Source organism: Motacilla alba, chromosome 1 (genome assembly GCF_015832195.1).
Source record: "Motacilla alba alba isolate MOTALB_02 chromosome 1, Motacilla_alba_V1.0_pri, whole genome shotgun sequence".
Lineage (NCBI taxonomy): Eukaryota > Metazoa > Chordata > Aves > Passeriformes > Motacillidae > Motacilla > Motacilla alba.
The window spans coordinates 17,737,784-17,760,019 of NC_052016.1; the positions used below are offsets into that span (position 1 = coordinate 17,737,784).

A 22,236-nucleotide genomic window follows, 5' to 3' on the forward strand; every position below is an offset into this window, starting at 1 on the left:
TTTTTCTTTCAGGTACAAGATCAGATGAAAGTGACTAACTCTGATCTGCTTACACACAGCAATCCCCACATACAATTGCATGGAAGTTCTGTGTGAAACACCTTCAGGGTTAGACTTATTTACTTAACAATCCTCTCACAAGTCACAAAAATAATCACTTAATTCAATAATTGGATAAGAACCATATGCACATATAGTAATTATTCCAAGATCAACCATTCTAATTTCAGTTTCCTAAAAAAATTCTGTAGAAGAATAAATTTCTTGTCTTTCTGTGGTTCTCTTTCAACAAAATAAAATAGCCTAGGCAGGGAACATGTGGAATTGACCACTGCATGATCACACAATCATATACTTGGCCATAAAGTAACTTGAGACCAAGACCTGCTACATAAGCTTTGGAGATGGAATCAGGGATGACTCAATGGCCTGAAAAAAATTTTAAAAAGAATCAGTGCTCTGAAATGAGATGCTATCAACACTGCTGAAACCTATCATTTTCTTGTGAATCTCCAGTCATTTATTTTATGTAGTTTTCACAGAGCTTGAAACAGTCTCCACTTTATGATTTTTTTTTCCTTGCCTGTCTTTTAAGAGTCAGCAAAGTAAAAAAAAAAGTATCCACAAGCAACTTGTAAACTTGTGGCATTTCTTAGTAAATGAAGAAGCATGCTAAATTCACACCACATTTTCTAAGCACAGTAAAATTTTCTCCTGAGTTTACCGCAGTTTTACACTTCTGCAACTCCTGGGAATGAATTCCTTGAGACCGAGCCTAATGCCAAAACAATACAGTAATGATTTGGGTTTAAAGCTTGCTATCAAAATCCCAAATGGAAAAGAGTAAATTTCTATTCTGCACAGGGAATTCTCCAGGTGTGGATAAGGCATGCTGTGACTGTGGAGGTATTTGGCTTGGTTCCATGGATGTCAGTTCAAGCAAGTTAATAAGATGGGATCACCCTAGTTCTGGAAGCAGAGGCCTAACCTGGATTTTATCTTTAAATTACTCCAATCTTTCTTCCTCCAAACTTATAACAGTGAAGAGTTGAGATGAATTCAAACTCATTAACTTTAGTCAAACACATATCTAACAAAAGTTTTGACTAAGTAAATAAAGACCAAACCCCTCATCAGTCTCCATAAACACCAGTACTGACTTTTAACACTAATCCAAGAAAATCAGTTAACATATTATTATTCTAAAAGACACATTTAAATACAAACTACAAATATCAGAGGAGCAATGCAGCTCATTAAACTAAATCCTTGTAGGCACAGAGTAAATATTCATGAAAGAAAATTGAATCGTACGTTTGGGATATTTCTGAACACTAGAAGTGAAATTCAGCTACTGACAGTTGCAAATTTTCCATTATCCTCAGTAAGATTTTTATGCATTCACAAAATTTCAAAGGCACAGGAAATAATAAAATTTTCAGTGTGGGGATTTAAAACCTAGAGGTTGTCTTCCTCTGGACTTGTTATTCAAAACATCCTGCATCCTATACAGTGCACTCCAAACTGCACTCCAAGATGATCCAAGGGCAGAAATCAGTGATGAACTCCCTCAGCAAGCACAGAAATTTACACCATCCCCTCCTCAATTTCAGGACCTCTTCATTTCAGAACTCCTTGACCGATACAATACAAGAAAGACGGGACATGCAAAGCCTGTGCTTTTTCTGCTGTGCAGGAAAAGCAGGATGAGCTGATTGTTTAGGGCCTGGGAGAAGCTCACCAAAATCAACACAACTCTTTCTGTTGATTTCAGTGGCTTTTACACCAGGTCCAAAACCAGACCAGTAAAAACATCTAAATGAGTGACTGCAGCTTGATATTGGCACACCCTCCCCATTTCACCGACCGGTACTTGCTGGTGATTTGGCAAATGTGCTTGTACACGACACAGTAGGAAATACAACGTTTGGAAAAAGCACTTTGGCAGACAGAACCACTTGCCTGGTGTTAGACAGGTACAACTATTAAGCGCTGGCTGCTTATTCCAGCCAGTGAAATGCTGTTGCAAATGAAAGATGAAGCATTGCATGAAGCCATGCTAAAATGGATAGAAGGATGGTTACTTACCAACGGGGCGAGCTGTTGACATTACAATGGTGTAGTGAGAACATAAAAAGGAAATTAAAAAAAGAAAAGAATATCTGTCAGAATGCATGACGTGTAATGTTACTTTCCACTACGGACACTACCATGATTGCTAACCCCTCAAATGGCAGCCTAAGTCAAATGTTCACTGCTGTTATTGTTTAGTCACGTGTCACTATCATCCCATTTACTTGAGCATAGCATCTGAACAAGCTGACTGGAACCATTCTCTGAGAAACATTTTTATTATCTTCGCATGCCATCTTTAAGTATCATTGTTAATGCCTGATAAAAGAAAAATTGCATTGCATTAGCACAAACTTTGAGATCCCAATGAACACATCAATTTAAGTTTCACACTGCCTAATGTCATGCTAGGCATTTGCTTTCTGAGTCAAATACCAAATGAATTTTAAGCATGACCAGTCAGTACAGCAGTAAGGGCTACAGAAGGCCCAGGACAGTTTTTCTCATTCAATAATAGGCATGAAAGCTTACAGCAGAGTGCTTTTTCATCACTGACAGTGCTGATGAAAATATAACAAATGGGCTGAAATGGCCACAGGGACTTCAACCCAGAACCTCCCAAATCACTGCTTAGCTAACGTCTACTTCCTAAAAAATTGCTGCTAAATGATTGACAGGTTAATACTGTTTCAGACTGATACAGAGATTGAAAGTTGCTGCTGCAACAAGTGATTTCTTGGTTATAGAACAGCCCTTCATTAAACTTGTGCTGGGGAAGAGAGCTGTCAGTCTCTCTGCTAATAAAATATAGACATCTCTTTCAGAAAAGCTGAAAATTTGGACATAAAATTGACTCCAGGTTGCATCTGTGTAGGCAAAGCTTTCCTTATTTTATCAGCAGCAATAATTACACATTTCTGAGCCAAAGTAAAAAAATGACACAATTCTTTTTCTTTTTTTTTTTTTTTTTATTTTTTTTTTATTTTTAGGAAGATTACCAGCCCTGTGTGCTTATGTGCAGGCTAGGGCCAAATGTAAAACATGCAAATTCAGAGGTAACAGAGCTTGCAAGGGCCTTCTTAGTTCTCAACCTTTCCATGGCTCTGTCCCCATTTCATTTAACTATGTCTAGTCTGCTGCCATTCTCAACCATCATCTGATGGAACAATTTTTGGCTTCCAGTATTATGGACATATTCCTTCTTCTGAAGAAAGACGAGGTGTAAGACTGCTATACATCCTTCCAAGACAGAACATGGAGTCTGGGCCAGAGAACTCAGATTCTGCTGTTTGTGACAGTGCAATGTAACTTTCCTGACTGCATTCCCATCCTCTGGTTTCAGAAGATGGAGCTGTGAATGAGGGAGCAAAGGATTACATGGTTGTTGTCAGGTGTGCAGATGGAACTACATGATACCTGCAAGGTCCAAGACAAGCTCAGGGTAAATTTTGAAACACTAAATGGTTTTGCACCTTTACACGACATGGTAAAACCAGTGTCAGACAACAATGTTAATTAAGAATTCAGAATTAAAGCTTTCTTTAATTAAGAAGTACATTGTTCATCACCCCCTTAAAGTCACTGGGCGATTTCCCAGTTCTTTGTTTTCACAAAATTCAGAGTAATAGTTCTCTCCAATGAATTTCTTGGTTTTTCTCATTTTCTGTCATACCCTGAACATATAGTGTGTTTCTTATATCATGACCTTCTTTCTATTGAATAAACATTATGTATTTGACTTTAAATGACAAATCCAGAGGGAAAAATACACAAGATAATGAAAACATGCTTTTACTGGGGGAAAATCGATTAAATTACACATTTCCTTGAATTTTTTTCCCTTTAATTTCATTGGTTCAAGCTTCAGTGATTTCAAAGGATTTTTTTTTTCTGGGTTTTAGCTATTGTTTACATTAAAAGTCAGGGTAGCAAATCCAAAAGGCTTGCTCCAGTAATGTGCAGAGTGGACACAGTTTTAGGAGTGTTTCAAAGCCAGGGAATTGGTTACCAGAATTACTGGACACTGCGATACTGTCTGTGACAAAGAAACAGAGTGAGACTGTTTCTGGGAGCTGGCTGTGGTGACTAATTTTCCCATATTACAAAAGGGAAGAACAATCTCTTACACACCTATTTCTTCAACTCAAAATGGAAGAGCCATATTGTCACTTACAGTCTAAAGTGAACACTGAGGTAATATTTCAACAGATTATCACAATGCTCTCTTTTCTTTGTTACATACTATCCTACAAAGCCACTCAGTGGCTTTTTTTTTTTTCCTTTGAATTCAGCAAATTAAACTGAACTGTGTCCATGCATTAAATGGATGGAAATGGAAGCTGGCCTCTTGGGTCAGTTGACCCCAGTTCTAATAAAGCAATCCATTGAGACTTTGAACATTTGATTTAATGTGTATGAAAAGAGGAGGACAGATAAAGCTAAAAATGTTTTTATTAACCTTTCACAGCTCTACTGAAAACCGTCAGCATGCACCACTAAACTGTGAAATAGTGTCTGCCTGATATCCATTGTGCCAAATTGCTGCTTATCTTTTGGAATGAAGTAATAACTATTATATTCTATTTACTCAAATAGAAATATTAGCTGACAAACTTTTTCTCTCCCCATAATCTTTAGCATGTCTATATGTACTGTCACAAAAGATATTTTGGACACTCATTATTCCACCTGCCTTAAAACCTCCTTACCAAAGAGCAGCACATAAATAGTGAGTGGATACTAGAGACCACAAATATTTTAGGAGAGAATAATTAGTCTTACCTTGTAATACTTATACAATTTAATTAGGATTTTCTCTTTCCTTTGGCTGTGGTTTGTTTTTTGGATAAAGGGTAGTGGTAGAGAGCTTAATTTTGGCAGAGCTAATCCCATAATAATATTATCTGTATTATGTTTGTCATTAATAAATATAGTTACTTTACTCGTTATACTTCTTAGAGAAAGAAACGTGACTAATAGCCTGAGCTGATGGCTCACATATTCATGTCTATGCCCACAGTTACGTAGTGCTTGCTTATGCATATATGTATCTGCTCTTCAATAAAAACACATTGGGACAGGACTTTACTGCAGGGGGATGCTATCCTGCTGAAATCAATTAAAATTTCGCACAAGATATCAACAGGACCAGGATTTCACCTGTGCTGTAAATCAGTAAGGCAGGCACCATGGCAAAGGGTGTGTGGAACCCAAACAAGGGCAGGGAAGGATGTGGCCCATCTCATCAGAAAGCAGTTATCCCTGTAGGACACAGACCCTGCCTCTGTGGGAGCACTCACCTCGCACGGTGAGCGTAGCAGAGGCTTCCACCTTCCCAACCCGGTTCTCGGCGATGCAGGTGTAGGTTCCTTCATCTGTGCTCATGGCTTTCTTGATGCGCAGGGTGTAGTCGTCTTTGATGTCATACCTGTATCACAGCAAAAGAGTGAAAACTCTTTTTGTGGGCAGCAGAAATGGACAGAAACTATCACCTGGAAAACACCAGTCTGAATTTATCTTGGAGCCAACTTTGGAAGATAAATTATTATCCAGCATTAGATAATTCCACGAAGCATTAATCTCCGTGACATTTTTATTGCACTCTGCATTAGTTAGAAACTTTACATAAAATTAGTATTGCTATGTTCAGTATTAGGGCTTTATTAATAATAGCATTCAATTTGTCCTTGATCTAGAGCAATAAGATAAAATTAAGGTATCAGATATCAGTTATCAATACATGACAGCTCAGGTTTATCATCCCTTTAATGGTGTGAGCTACACGTTTTACCTTTTGCTGATTTGGAAATATCCTTTTATATACAGTTTTCCCCTGCAGCAGCAATCCCCTAGGGAATGGTGAACATGTTGGTAGGATGTCACACTACCCAATTGCAAACAATAAAAAATATATTCAAGCTCTGGAAGGTGACATTTATTGAAGAGGCACATTAAAGCAGATTTATCAATTTCACAGAAATACAACAAAACAATTCAATAAGGCTGGACAAGGACATTTTCTCTTTCTTAAAAGAAATTAGAACCAATTAAATTGTGCTTTGCACATTTATTTGTTTTTACTGTTGAAAAAATTCTAAAACTTTAAGTTTTATACATGAGGATGTATAAAACTTACTTAATGCAACATACTCCAGTAGGTAGTGAACATTTATTCTCAAGGCATTTAGACTGATTATACCCAGAAAAAATATTTTCAGCTAAATTGTTATTATCTGCAGAAGTCATGCTTAACAAACTTTTTTAGGCTCTGATCCAACACTCATTAAAGTCAGCAGGAGATTTCATGTTGTATAAAATATCTTTGGTTGCCAAATCAGGAAAACCTGGCTACCAGCATAGATACTTTACCCTTTAAATATAATTTTGTTAAATGATTTTCAGCAACATCTCTCCATGATATGATACATTAAGTCACCTTGAATCTAGACTTGGCTTCAGATTCACATGTATCAGTGAAATAGGAATACTAAACTAAAGACAGATCTAAACCTCAGGAAGTGTCAATACTATTTCTCACTGTATACACAGTCATGACATAATTTTAGAAGGACTCATTTACTTTCTTTTTGTTTCTCATTTTTTCTTTTTGTATGTGGGAAAGGCCTTACAGACTTGTACAGGAAACACACTGAAATCAAATGGAAGAGCACCCTTAAATGTTTGTATGAATAACGACGCAATGCAACAAGTCAGAGAAATGTTGTCAGTTTCTATCAGCATTTTTAGATCCTTTGGGAATGTGAAACCTAACTTTTTCTGTGTACATAACGTACATTGCTATTGGTTCCTTTAGTATAAGTTTGTAGAGAGAGCACTGTGTGCTGACAGATTTCAAAGCATCTTAACTCAAAGATCCCATATGGTGAAACATTTAAATTTCTATTAGGTCTAACTAAAGCTCACAACATCAATTAGAGCATTCCTAGCAATTCCAAGAATAAAGAGCAGTCAAGAAATCTTCTCGTATTCACCACAATACAAATTCTTTCTATATTCAGTAGCTCCATTCTATCAATTAGCGAGAAATAATTAAATAAAGATGAATTTGAGGCTAACCATTCTGTTAGAGTTAACATATACTCATATAATATCCGTTTCCTTGGAGTTACATTTAATATATGCAGTACCTCAGATTTCACTGACTGATAACAGATATGCCAAGGGGAAAAATAAGTAAATAGATGTCATGGCAAACTTTAGAAACTTGCAGGGATAATTTTTTGCCCGCATAGTGGCACTGTTAGTGGTGAGGGGGCAGGTATGATGTTAGAGAACTTAATATGCACCTTCTGGAGAGCTACACATCTATTACAACTACATTCAACAGCCACATGCAGCTAAAGAACATTTCCTCTAGACTGCTCACAAATTATGTCATTTTGCATGCTGTGCTGCATTAGTCAATGGCAAATAAAAATCACTGTTTTCATAAGACAGAAAGGGCAAATTGTCCCCCTTAAAAATCTCAAGAATATGACAACATTATCCTACAACGATGGAGCAGTTATTTGTCTTTGGTTATTGCAGAATTGCAGACAAGAGCGAATGCTTATTTTCTTGACATGAGGCCAGCTCTAGGAGACTGAAAATATAAATTTGTATTCAGCTCCTGTATGATGAGGAAACTAAGATCAGTTATAATATAAATATGAATTGGATATCAGAATCGGGGCTATAAAGCTGGGCAACAATTAGCCATCTATGAAATTGATGGGGTTTTCTCTTCATACAACAGATAACATCCCTGTGTTTCACTTAATGCTGCCGAGAGCAAAACAGCCAGGCAGCAGGACTGTATCTGAGAGAGGGGCTGCCTGAACTGGGATGCAGGCAGGCTGGGACAGGGAGCTCCAGCATGCTGTGGGCTGCAGCTGACTCACTCTGCTTCCTGTCATGGATGTGCTGGTGCCGGCATGCCAGCCAGCTGCCTCCGAGGCTGCGGCAGCCTTTATCCCTGCACCTGCCAATCATGCACTTTGTGCCAAGGCTGCTGGGCGGAGGAGCCAGCTGCATGGCATGCCAGGACGCAGGGTGGTGGGTATAGCCATCAGCTCCCACTTGGGTCACCAAACAGAGGGTGGCGTAAACATGTCACTGTCACGGTCCAGTTAACAATCACTTCAAGGACAGGTTCATCTCTCCCAGCCTGCTTCTCCAGCAGGCCATACTTTTGGACCACCCTGACAGAATGTGCCATCTAGCAATTAGATCCATACGTGGATGGACCCGTGGGGTGTTAGAACCATCTGCTGTCCTGCAGTACTGATATGCTGCCCGTCAGTCATCTGTTCCACCAGCACTGTCCCCAGAAGTCACCACAGTTCAGTGAAGAGCTTTGGCAGATGAAGCAGACCGGAAGGAGAAAGGAGGAAAACTGGCTTTTAGCCTGACCCACAGCAGCACAAACAAAATAACAAGGAATGAAGACTGAAGGTCTTTTGAATTTGTCAAGCATCCACCTACTCAACCTTGCCCCGTGCCTTGTCTCCTCTCTGTCCTAGAGCCTCAAATCCCCACAGCAAGATGTTTTCACCTCATTGTCTGTGGAAGTCCACTCTCATCTGGATTAGTGCTTCTGAACACTTGGAATGAGGATCAGGGTCCTCTGCTAATACCAACCACAGAGAGTGTTAATCAGGCTCCTGGACTGACGATGGAATGGCAGAAAACCAGGGTACAGTGGTTAAATTGCTCCTTAACATTGCCAGTACATGAAGAAAGCCATGTCCTCAAAATATGTGCAGTGTCAAGAAACAACCTGTGATACATTGCCCAAATATTGCTGACTCCTAGCCAATTAATGTAGCATTGAGCTAAAACCAGAGGGCGTCAGACATCAGTTTCACATGTTTATGGACATTTAATTGATTTTAAGTACTTCTCTTTGTTAAACATTTGGAGGTGCTTAACCTTTCGATTCTGCTTAGACTTCAGCCATCAGACTGAGCTGGGAGAGGTCTTTTAAACAGCCAGTTAGTCTGTGCCAGATATAAACCAGCCACTTTTGGGCACCATGTTACATAATTTCTGTTCTACAAGTAATAGAGCAGGTCTGCCTTTAATTAAACGAAAAGGAAGCGGCTGGCAGGGGACTGGCAAAGAAAAAAGAAAGAGAGAAACAAGAGGCACATGAGAAAACACTGCTGGTGAGGAAATTCTAATAGAAATTGGGTGATTTTGAGTGAAATCTGGCAGTCCTGGCACATATGAATGCATTCATTGTTGCTAGTTCTGATTAATGACAGTTGTACAATAGTGTGCTGACAGTCACTGCTATACAGACACAATTTTTTTTGATATGAAACACTGCTGAAAATGCAACCCAATCAGATTTGGCCCCTGAACAACATGTGCTATCATCACTGTACTGTGAATTGAGATTGATTGGTAACCAGCTGTGACAAAGTGGGAAAAAGAGCCTTGTCTTTTTCAAGAAAAGAAAAGAAGAAAAATAAAAAACTGAATTGTGTCAAAACCATTACCATCTGTTCAGCCAAATAGAAAATAAAACAAAACACATTAACTATTTTTAAGTATCACAAATTAATGTACTGAGGTTGAATTCATGTGTTAACTTAAGCATCTAAGAATAAACTTGAATTGAACTGGTTTTGTCACAGTTGGATTTTTTTCCCCACATTTGGAAGTGTATCTGTTCACACTCAGCCATCAATCTTCCTCATAATTATCAAATAAAAAAATAGTGAAAAATTTACAGAAGTTGGAGATAGTTAACAATAATATTTGGGTTTTTTTGCATTTGATATAAATTTTTCACAGTGTTTTGCAGAACCCCTAGTTTCCATATTTTCAAAAATGTGCATGCAGCTATGCTTAAAAAAAAATGCACCTCTTTTGTTTTCAACACATACAGATAGCAAAAATGCTTCTGCAGCTGGAGTAATTTAATTCCTAAATATCCAAGTAGCCTAGCTGGGAATGCAAGGATGTACTTGATTAAGTGGTGTACTTTAAACTTCACAGAATGCTCTGCTGAACTCAAGAAACCCAACTCAAGAAGTCTTATTTCTTGCTAAAGGGATATTGCAAGAGGAAAAAGCCACATCTAAACTAAAGTCACATCAGTAAAAGACTGATGCCACAGACCTCAAAAATTTTTGCATTAATTTATACTAGGTATATATTTTAATCTAAAACATTCTTGTAAATAAAAATATTAAATAATAAATAGAATCTTTGTATGTACACACTGTAGGCTTGTCTTTTTTTTTTTTTTAAGAGATGGCACAAAAATGACTTTGCTGTATTTTCTTTTGCCCGTTTGCCAGACTATTTTGCAGAACATGCACAAAGCTTCAAGATTGCTCACAACAACAATGATTGGGGTGCCCAAATTGAGAGATGCTACTGGCCAAAACCAGGGTAAACAGGAGGTAGTTAAGGAGGACTAAGCTTCTGTCTCCACTTCTGTTTTGTGGGGCTGGCACTTCAGCTCCCAGCACACTGCCACAGCTTTTCACTGGCTCCTGCATCCCTGTGCCAGATGGAGGGAGCCAGAGGGAAGCTGCAATGAGATGGGAAGTGTGAGCTGTTACCTGCTTCAGGCTTGTGTGATCCAGCAGCAGAAGGGAGAGCCTCCATGCCCACTGGCAATGCATATCTGACACAAGTTGAGTTATTATTACTTCCATCCCATGCACTGATAAGTGGAAGAAGAAAGAACCCCAAACATACATGGGTAACAGCTTTCTGGGCAAAGATAATAGGAGTGTCAAGTTTTTTTCTCTAGCAAAACCTAAATCAGCAACAGTTATGGATGTATTTGTGTGCACTAGTCACAAATTACTCTGTTGTGCCCCTGAAATCAAAAGCTTCTTTTTGCTGGGTGGCTCTAAGACAATGCTTACAGCCATGAGAAATTGAGCTACCAGGGAGCTACCTCCAAGGTGCTGACAGGATGGCTACTCTTCACATCTTCATGTCCAGATACCCCTTTATCTTTTAGCTCTGTCATTCATGCCAGAGAAAGGTAGAAGACAATGTTCCATTACTTTGAATTTCTTTGTGTGATGCATATTTTCAAGCTGACATATAAAAGGGATTCTGTATTCCATATTTCCTTATTCTATACAACAACCAGGAAAAGAGCTGTGTGACACGGGCCGCCATTCACTATTGAGATTTTTCTTCAATTATGCTGACTCAGGTTCTGCTTTAGTCCAAAACCTCTTATGGGTTGGGACTAGCAGATTATTTCTATCTGACAGAGTAGACACAATTGCAATAATATAAAACAGAAACCCACCCTGCGTTGTGTTTTAAAGCAAGGCATTCAATAAAATGGTCTAAGTCTCATAAAATATGTGTACAGCTGTTACAGTTACTGGGCCAACATTGGGAAACCATACCTGTTTCCAAGGAAATAAGGTTTTCCAAATTATCTGGAAGCATTACACTCCACAGCACTGCTCTTACATGCAAACAGACAGGTGTGACTGCACATAAAAATGCGTAGTCTCTTACAAAATCAGGAGCCATGTGCTCAGAAGAGAACCAAGAAAGCAAATTGAGACTGGTTTTTGATTCTCTTTGAAATAATTTGGAAACAAACAGCAGTTAAGAACAAAACATATGTCTGGGAATCAATGACTCAGTAAATCCTATCTAAACTTACGCAGAGATCCTTTACATCTCTGTTTGCACATGGACGTGTACTCATAGGGAATTACCACATGATAATTACCCAAAATGGGCTTCTGATTTGATTTTAGTTCCAGACAGAGCTCCACATTTCAGAAACTGGAGCTTTGGTGGAAGTATGATCTAAGAGACCTTGTAATCACTTGGCATGGAGACCTATCCCCCAGCACCAGGAGTAGTCCTTTCCCTCACAGATGAGACACATTTGTCAAGCAGTCAGGGAGATTTATATTATTAATGCCTATGTCATAAATTCATCCCTCAGAAATTTATCCCTTGATGCTCAGAGTTATCTGGTTTTGTCCATTTCAGCTTTTGAAAAATTGAAATGTTACTGCATGGACTGGAACAAGGTAAGAAGATTTTAGCCCAGACTGGCATCATGCACCCACTAAACTTGGCTTGATGCCTTTAACATGAGCACATAGCTCATGAGTAGTTTGAGATATACTAAATTTGTGTTTGCCTGTTTATTACTATTTGCCTAAAGCACATGAAAGATTACTATAAACTTGTCAGAGAAATGAAATATTTCCTAATCTGTATTTTGAATCAGTAACTAACCTTGAAGTGGCAATTAAAGATGAAGTCATGTTAATGTTGTAATGAAAGTGCCTTCAATACTGCAGTTGAGCCAGAAGTCATATTCTTAAAAAGTACATTTTGCTAGTTAAGCAATTATCAACATAGAACTTACTGATATGAACTTGAAATAATTTTTAGGCTTAAAACTTTACCATTAAAGTGTTTTCACTGACAGTGTAAGTTAATTTGTTTTTAACTCAGATGAAAAGTTTTGTATCCCATGAAGAGATGGAATGTGTTAAAGGAGAAGAAATCCCTGCAGGTCAGACATTCCAGTAGCATCAGTGGTTAGAGCTCTTGAATCTTACTCCCACTTGACCATATCTAAGAGCTTCATCATCCCTGTTTTCCTGAGGCTTTCATGGAAAAAAAAATGCAGTTAACAATCTTTACTTTTTAATTCTATGATATTAATGGTTAATATAACTGATAATAGAAAGAAGGCTACCTTAATATTCTAAAACTTATAAATACAGTATACAAACCATGTGGTTACTAAGCTTTTATGGAGTATACTTTGCTTTTTTGACACTAAAAGAAATATTTAAGCATTAGTAGGAATATTTTGAATTAAATCCTACATTAAATTTCACTTTGTCCTCTTCCTGCAAGACTATTTTTTACTGCAGCCTTCTGTGAATGGAAAATTCAGATAAACTCATGTTTGAGGCTACAACAACTAGCATTAAATTTTGTTTCTGAACTCTTCTAGTGACTTCATTATTGTTCTGAAATTTAACTATAAGAAAGAATAAAAAAGAAATAACAACATTCCCCTGTGACAATACTGTTTCTAGTGCACTCTCAGTGATCACTTCATAGATCACTAATAGTTCACACAGCATAAAGAGAAAACATGCAGGCAGGAGTGCTAGTTGACACAATTCCTTTATGGCTGCTGTCCATGGAGTTGTAAAGCTATTTTTCCAACCTTGACCCTTATGTAAGCAACTGGAGAGTGTTTTCATGAATCTGCAAACAGACTGGCTGAAACAATAGCGCTTCTTCAGCTCTGTGGTGAGAACTGACACTTAACATGAAGCCAATTTAAATGTCAAAGTTATTAACTGTTTCTCTGCTGATCAGTCTAGCAGAGCCATTTTTGCTCACAACATTTAATACTCCAGACAAATAGAATAGCAGGCAACTCCTGGGTTAGATTATAAACCCCTGGGGTAACTGTGGGACAATGCAATTATAGGACTTTATTCAATGTCAAGTTTTGAGGGTTTTAAAACGTAAAAAAATGTTCTCATTTACGCATTCACTTGGGCATGTACTCCTCATACAACTGTAAGGAATATATTTCCACTTGCAGAGCAGGAAGGGATCAGTGACAGGCAAAATAGCAATCAGAGAAAAGGGATACTCAACCAAAAGTGCTCCAGGAGGGGGAATCCCACCATCACTGTGGTAAATCCTCTTGATGTTATATACACAAAAACTAACCAACCCTTGCATCCATTTTACTGCTCATCACCTCTCTATCTCTAAATGGCATCTCTGATTTTACAGAAGTTTCCTCAAATGGTCCAATATAACAGCTGAAAAGATGCTTATGCTGCACTTGACTGAGATCTGCCAGTGTTCACTTGTGCCCCATGGACTCTGCAAGTTACAGAGCAGCTCTCTCTGTGCCAGACATCTACAGCAACATCCTCTGCAAACCTCCTCTCATGCCTCCAGATGTATGTAAGGATAAAAATACTATACTAAACCTTTTTCTTTCACTGTCTCCTTTTGACAAGCTATTAAGAACATCCAATCTTCCACCCTATGCTCCTCATAAAGGGACTAATCTCTCCTTAATACTTTAGCTTAAGGAAAAAAAAAAAGATGGGCATGCAAATCATACAGGATCTAACCAGAGAAGACAAATAGTACATGTGATATAGCTAATATGAAAAACATCCTTTTCCCCCAACCCTTCATTTAAAATTGTTAATTGTTATTAATTGCAATAGAAATTTGCTGATGTAACCAAAGATTATATTCATTACACTAGTAAAACACACTCTTTATTCTAATTAATTTTCAATACACATTAGACTGCATTTTGTTACAATCTGCACAGATATTAACTCAAGGAAAGCACACAGTGCTGTAGTGTTATTAACTCATATTTCATTGAAAGGTCATTCTCCCCTTGGTTGTATCTAGAGGGGGCTGGAGTTAAATACCTCAATATCCTATCCATAGAATATAAATGAAATTGCAGAGCACCACTGTTTATTCTTAAAAATTACTGTGTCTCTTGCTTACAGAGCCTTATTCTGTGGTCATGATGTGGTGGGTATGTGCAAGGTGCCCACCAAAGCTCTCATGAGAGGGCAACAACTCTGCAGACATCAAGGTCAGCAAAGGAGGGGAGGAGGAACTCCAGGCACAGAAGTAAACTCCTCTCCCTGAGGAAGAAGCAGTGGCAGAGACAAGGTGTGATGAACTGACCACAAGCCTCTTTCCCTGTCAAAGAAAAAGGTGGGGGGAGGGTGTTTTTAAGATTTAGTTCATTATCCTTTTCTGATTAGATTGATAATAAATTGAACTAATTTTTCCCCAGGTTGAATCTGTTTTGCCCATGACACTAACTGATGAGTGATCTCCTCATTTTTATCTTGACCCATGAGCCTTTCATTATATTTTCTGCCCTCTGTCCACCTGGGAAGGGAATAACAGAAAGGCTTTGGGGGACACTTGACATCTAGCCAGGGTCAACCCATCACAATGGAGAAATAAAAATGCAAAACTTCTCAGGCTATCAGGCTCTTTTTGGATCTCCTCTTAAAAAATCCAGCTTTTCTTAGTTCATTAGGTTTGCTGTCAGTTGTGTTTAAATCCATTTCAAAGATTTGCATCTGGGAGACCGTGAGATATTTTTAAAATGTCATGTTATACTCCTAGTTTTGGGTTCATGAGAAGCCATGGAGGAAAGCAGAGAAATTATAGGTGTGCTTTTTCATTAAACTCTACCGGAAGTGTGAAAGACAACATTTCTGCCCAGACTATGCATATGCATAAAAAAAAGTGGCCAGTTTTAAAAACATAGCAAAACTAACACCTACACAGGCTTGTGCTGTTGCAGCTGACACATATCTTACAATACATTAGCTCTGTGCTTTAAGAATGCTTATTCCCAAATAATTTTTAATGAACATTCCTAATCTCCAGCAAATAAGAAAGCTTGCTGTGCTGTTTATGATTTTCACTGCTGCGTGTTACAGCTCGGTTTAATTTAATAACCTACAATCTCTTAATACTTAGCAATACACCTTGTGTAAACTACACACCACTTTCCTTCTGAAGCATCACTCTTGGATTTTCTGCCCACACTCCTATTGTGTGGGTGGCACATAAAACAAATACCTCTCCCCTGTTGGTGCAGTTGCCACTTTTCATCTCTAGTACAATATCCATTTAATCAGACAGTGCCTGTAAATGCAACTTAAAAGAGCAGGTTGTAATTTCATTAAAGATGTATTTACTGAGCTAAAACAGCTGTTCTGGGCTGGAATGCAAAAAAGGCCTATGTGATTGCTACTCAGTCATTTTTAAGGCAACTGAAAAATACATTTGCTGAGCTAACCTCACTCTCCCGAAGAGCTGGCACTGCTAACTTCTTCTGTATAAAAGGTTTAAACAGTTATTATAGTGTGTCATAAATTTTGACTTGTAATTGAAAATCTCTTCACTTCCTAAAAAAAAAAAAAAAGAAGTACTTATTACTTGCTATATAATTACAGACCATGCAGCTGCTCTCCTCGGCTTTGCTAGAAAATTTGAAGACATGAAACACTGTACAAACCTTATTCAAATGTTATTAAATTGCTAGTCATAGATCTGCCACTCTCATACTGTAGGCTCTCAAATAATGTCATTTTCTTCCTGTTACCAGGACTAAAATGTAGATGAAAGAAAAGCTTATTCAGGCCATATTGAGTTCTCTACCACACAGGAGACCATCAGCTCCTTGGAAAGAAAGTATAATTTCTATTTCTGCTGAGCAGACATCAAGAGGAAAGATACCTGAACATGTATCTGGAAAAAAAAATTCAATTCATAAAGACAAATTTTATTTAATTTTCAGTAGGTCTTAATCATTATGCATGGCCACAATTGTCTGAGTCACTTTGACACAATCTTCGTGTCATTTCCTTGTGTCACTTGTAATGAGAAAAAACTTTATTCATGGAATAGTGAACTTCATATTGCAGCCAAAGGCATAGGACTGGTGACCCCACAACATCCTGTTCACCTCCAGTAGTTTGACATGTGTCATACTTGATTAACTATTCCCCCCTCTTTGTGTACTGTGGAGGCTGTGGTGTGAGGCTGAATTTTTAGAGCAATTAAAATAAAATATACACCATGTGCCTCCACATTTGATTCACAATGCATTTCAGTCTTGGGTCACTGATTTGAAGTGGACAGCTTCTGGAAAAAGGCTTTACATACCCCAAGCTTCACACTGGATTTTGAGTCTCCCTGTTGGTGCAGTATCAACATTTAGATCAACAAGATATTAATTTGCTGGGACCAATTTAGGCTCTAACAAGAATTTTAAGCACTGAAGAATATAAATAATTATTTATCACAGTGGTGCAAAAGGACTATGAAAACAGTTTTCATACATTACTCACACTACTGTTTTCACCTAGTATTTTTTTTTTTTTTAATTCCTGCCCAGTCATACACAGAGGAGCTCCATGACATGTATCATAGTCTGAAATCTCAAGTCAGGTCTACAGGATGTTGGATAAGTAATCCTTCCTTTGACCACTAGTGAGACCAAGGTTTCCCAAGCATTTTAAAAACTGCTTCTCAAGGACACAGACTATCACAGTTGATTTAGATCATCAGTTTATAACAACTGAAATTGGGAATGAAGTTTTGTACCATTAGAATGAACTGTTTATTTTCAGATTTGAAGCATGGTTATTTATATACTCCTGAGCAATTACACAGATAATTTGAAAAATAGCCAAATTATTTTTTTATAAAGAGTAATGTTTTCAAACAAAGTAATTTCTTTAGAAGTTGGTGGTTTGTTTTTTTTTTTCATTTAATCCAATTGCAACTAGAGATGCTTAGAGTCCATCTGGGACCTTTATAATTAGGGCTTTAACAGCCTGAAATTATTTTCCAATTACTACTCAACACACCACTCAGTGTAGCAATACTGTTCACATTTGTCACCAGAAATCACTGGCATTACTTTCCTCTTTGCTTTCTCATGGGTCACTAAAAAAACTAAAACAAGGTAAGGTGGAAAAACAGACTAGGATTTCTGAAAGACTATGGATCCACTGTCACTGATTCTGGCATTCACCAGGAGCAAATTACAGAAACAAAATGCATACAAAAATGGAGTTTGTTCTGCTTCATTGCCACTGAACTAGACATTTTGAAAGCTGAATCAACAATAGACACATTTAAAAATCTGCTGTAATTGTTTAAACAGGTACCTACTACAATTGTCTTGCAATCTAGGGATGAAGTCAAAATGAAATTATTGAAAAAACAAAAACAGACAGATGTACATAGAACATTGTTAGCTATAGAAACAGGAAATTTTTATTGAAAGTTATGGGAGAAATAGCTCAGAGATCTGCTCAGAAGTATTTAGGCGTGTGGGAAGAATAACAAAGGAAAAACCTTGAAGGCTTTATATTTCATTGCAGATGTTAAAACGCTAAAAATAGGAGTTCAATTTGTCTTTTACCTCAAAAAAAGAAATCCCTCGATTTCAATGAGAAATAATTTTGAATTTTTTTCCTAATTTATATAATTTTGATATCATAATTTTCTCATCCATCCATTCATTCAGAATAAACCTGGGCAAATTTCTTTGCTGGTATTAAAAATCAAAAAAAAAAACCACAATAGCTTTTATTTTAGAGGTTCCGGGCTTATCTTCCTTGATTAAGCAACATGCAGCATAGTTGGAAATTCCCACTTTTTGGACAGTGAAGATATGCTCACATATCGTGCTATATAAATAAAAAATATTATAGAATAGAAAGCATGCAATGCTAATTATCAGAGGCATTTGTCTCTGAAGTGCAGGTGTTGGAGATAAAGAAGGGATAGAGTCACTAAAAAATACCTAACAGAAGTGCAATCTAACCAAAGACACTGTGGGTTCATCTCCAATAACTCTGCTTATGAGACCTAGAAGCAGATATGATTTAAAACAACAGAAGGAGCAGAAAAGCAAGAATAAATCACACAAACACAATGTATTTACTGTGGATTACTCTACAATACATAGTTAAAGAGCAAGCAAAGAGAAAAATTCATCCTGACATCAAAAAGTCTTCTCCTGAAAATAATATTTTGCCTATTACATTCATACACATTTGTCACTATAATAAGCAAAACAACTATGTCACTTGTAATTTTTTTAATTGCCAGAAAATGAATTTTTTAAAAGTACATATATATATATATATATATATATATATATACACACACACATACATATCATATCAAACTTACATATAAATGTTTTTTCTAGATTATGTATTTTTCCATTAGTATAATCAACTGATGGAAAATATCAGCTGTGGTGGGGGAAAAAAAAGAGGCACTATTCATGTCTACTGCTAGAATTAAAATGTGTAAAAATAAATCAGGACTCATAGTGCCAGAAAGACTTGTTGGGTTGTGCAGATCTGGGTTCTAATTCCTGTTTCCAGAGCTAGTTCCATGTTGAGATTTTTTAATGAAATAATGGTTCAGCATCAAAACAAGAGAGTTCCAGATTATGAGGACCAAACACTGCTCTTTTAGTTGAAAGGAGCCAAACTAATTTAAAACCCTTTTGCAGGAGAGACTCCCTTGCCCTGCTCACTAAAATTTTCTCCTTGTTTGTTCCAGACTAAATTAATCTTTCTTGAACACAGGGGGCCTGTTCCAGATTTCAGCTCTGCTTTACACTTCTGCTAGTCTGGCTTTTTGTTTCCTCAAGAGGACGGTTTCTCTCCAAGACTTAACAGACATGAACTGAGGAGCCAGCAAAGCCCACCATGCTCTGCTTGTAATTCACCTTGCCAGTGCAACAGAGCAACTTTCCTGCCAAGTTTTCTCCCTCTTGGTATCAGCAGATCATTCTGAAGTCCTAAAACATCTTTACTGTCTCAAATATATTCACTGAATACCCATGTGCTCACAACACCTACAGAACACTTTTCTTTCCTCCACGGGAATCCATTACTTGGACAATTCATCCAGGTTGGGCTTCCCTGCACAGCTGCCTCTGAAGCAAGATTTGTAGTGCCGAAAGAGCAGCAATGTGGGAAATAAATCTTGGACACAATGTCAAAGAACAAACTCTTGGTAGCAGGGATGGATTCCAGCATTGTGCAACAATTGAAATCTGGAAGTGAACGTGAATGTGGCTCTCACCTTCCTCTCGGTAAGTCTGCATCATCTTTCTTCCACCGGACTGTGGGTGTGGGATCCCCCTGCACCTGGCACCGGAAATCCACGGCCTCCTCCTCCAGCACCACTTGGTTAATCGGTCGCCTGAGAAACGTGGGCCGCTCTTGAAAGAGACATTAAAATTCCACAGTGAGTCAGAGGGCTGAAATGAACACTTTTTGACTTTTCAGCATCTTGCTGCTTACCCATCCATCAAACAGAAAGGAGGCTGAGCTCCACAAATTCAGACAAGTGGAACTGATGATATGCATAAAGAGCCAGCAAGAGTGTTGCCAGGCTGGAGAGGCAGAGGCTGTCCCATCCTACCCTCCAGCAAGAGCCACCAGAAGGCAGCCTGTGCCAGGACCAAGTGGCCATCTGCCGGAGAGCAGAGAGGCCTCTGAGGCCGTGCCCTTCCCTGGAAAAGCTGTGAGTCTGCAGTGCTGCACAGACAGAGCCTGAGCTGGGAGCTCCTGTTGCAGCAATGTATGAGCTGGAGCAAGAGTTCCCAGCAGGAGCCAGCCTGCCTTTGGCAGTGATCAATATCTTGATGCTTCAGAGGAAAATTTAAACTCTGAGTTACACACCTCAGGCGATTGTGAACTGTCGTGCACAGGACAGAGATTCCCTGATCCCCATCGCCAACTTCACCATGGAAAACCAAATTAAGGTCTGAATAATAACTTCTGTTTACCCTTGTTATGTTAGGCTGCACAGCTACAAATAGTATTAATCACCATAATGTTGTACAGGCCTGCTTAAAATCCAGATGCAGAGTCACAATCTGATCTCAGTTATACTGCTACAAAATCCAAGTACCGGTAATTTCATTTGAAAGGATATCACTGGGGTTAGTTTCCAAGTTGCCTTTGGAAGGCACAAATTTTTTCTGTCCTCTCAGCCATACCACACTTTTATTGTCATAAACTATTTATGCTAGTCAAACCATTATAAGGCTGGGTTTATATGAAACAGTATTTCCACTCAAGACAGGGATTTATCATAAGGACATGAAAAACTGGTTACAGACTATGTTTCATATTTCACTCTCAGCAAGTTAAGGGATATGATGTCACTTAAAAAAATTACTCAGTATTCACACAGATGCAAGAAATACCAGATTCTGACTCAGGCAATTCGTCTTGATAACTACAGAGCTAATTTTATAGGTTTGTTGTGCAAGCTTATTATATGCAAATAATTTTTTTAAAAAGTTAAAAGAACATTATTAAGGTTGAAAAATCAAGCAGGCCACACTTACTGACAGAATTAAGGCTGTCTGCATGTCTTTTAATCATTTCCTTTCAATTTATGATGCCTTGTGGGACTGGTTGCAAGTATACGATCATACACTATTTTTTCCCCTGAACATCTCCAGATTGTTGGTATTCATTTAATGAGCAGGTGTTTAATATTTTGCTGTAGTGGTACCGTTTAGAGGGTGGCCTCCTGTCTTACTACTCAAAATGCACTTCAAAGTCAGAATTATTAATTTCCTCATGACCTCTATTACACCTATCTTAATGCTTTATAATCACCTCATTTTCATAGCTCCTCTCTGAGGTACGATAGAGATCTTAGAAAGCAAGGTTAAAAGTATCTGCTAAATTTTGGTGTTCAACCTGAGCCACAAAACTGACTATTTTTTTTTTTTTGAGGGGATGGGGAGGGGTTGATGGAAATGAAGTTTTAATTTTTTGTGTTCAAAGCTCAGCTTCCATTAATTCAACTGCAGACAAAAAAGTGTTCATCACTTTTACAAATCGGAATATCAGTCAGAAAATGAGGAACACAAAACCACCTGTTAGTAATTATGTAAATGAGTGACAGCATCACACAGGAATTCCTTATTAGCAGGGAAACCTATTGGCAGGGGAAAATATATTTTGCCAGCAGAAGAATAGACATGCTCAAGAATCTATAGCACCTTTCCAGATGATAGAGATAAAAGCATGGCTAACGGGCGAAGATTCTTCTCCCCAAGTCATTGATTTTGTCTACTCCTATTCCTGCCCACGATCTTCAGATTCCAGCAATGTTTGGGCAAGTAAACTCATTTCTAGCCTCTCTGCTTATATTGAAATCTTTATAATTTCCCATTTTAAGTCTGCATACAAGCCCTATCCAGCTGCTGACTGTTTCCTTAGTCATTTTATCTTTTTTTTTTTTTAGCCCACAAATACCACTTTTCACACCTGGAACCCAGCAAGTTCTCAAGTCCAATTCCCCTTCCAGCTATCCATGCTTCTCCCTTTTTGTACCTCATAGCAAATGGACTCTTCTCCACTGAGTGTTTAGTCTGCACTTGAACTGGAGCTTCTTTTTCCCAGGTCTCCCAAATAAAGGCCATCCACTAAACTTAACACAAGAAAAATCAGCTGAAGTACCCAAGGACCCTCCCAGTAGAGTGACAGCAGCAGGAACACAGTGTAGATACAGGAAAATGCTGCCCAGATCTGCATTCATGGGTTCTCTGGT

The 22,236-nt window shown here is 38.1% G+C and overlaps 1 protein-coding gene across 5 annotated transcripts in view; it reads right to left on the reverse strand.

Annotated features, from left to right (window-relative positions):
- The window catches only part of ROBO2 (roundabout guidance receptor 2), an 865,191-nt gene that overhangs the window by 117,444 nt on the left and 725,511 nt on the right, over positions 1-22,236 (reverse strand). For all 5 annotated transcript variants that reach the window (XM_038136167.1, XM_038136152.1, XM_038136160.1 and 2 more), the window contains exons 5-7: positions 19,744-19,882; positions 5,373-5,500; positions 2,089-2,100 (exon numbers count right to left, since the gene is read on the reverse strand). In XM_038136167.1, the coding sequence (XP_037992095.1) occupies positions 2,089-2,100; positions 5,373-5,500; positions 19,744-19,882 (279 nt within the window). The remainder of the gene's footprint in view (positions 1-2,088; positions 2,101-5,372; positions 5,501-19,743; positions 19,883-22,236) is intronic.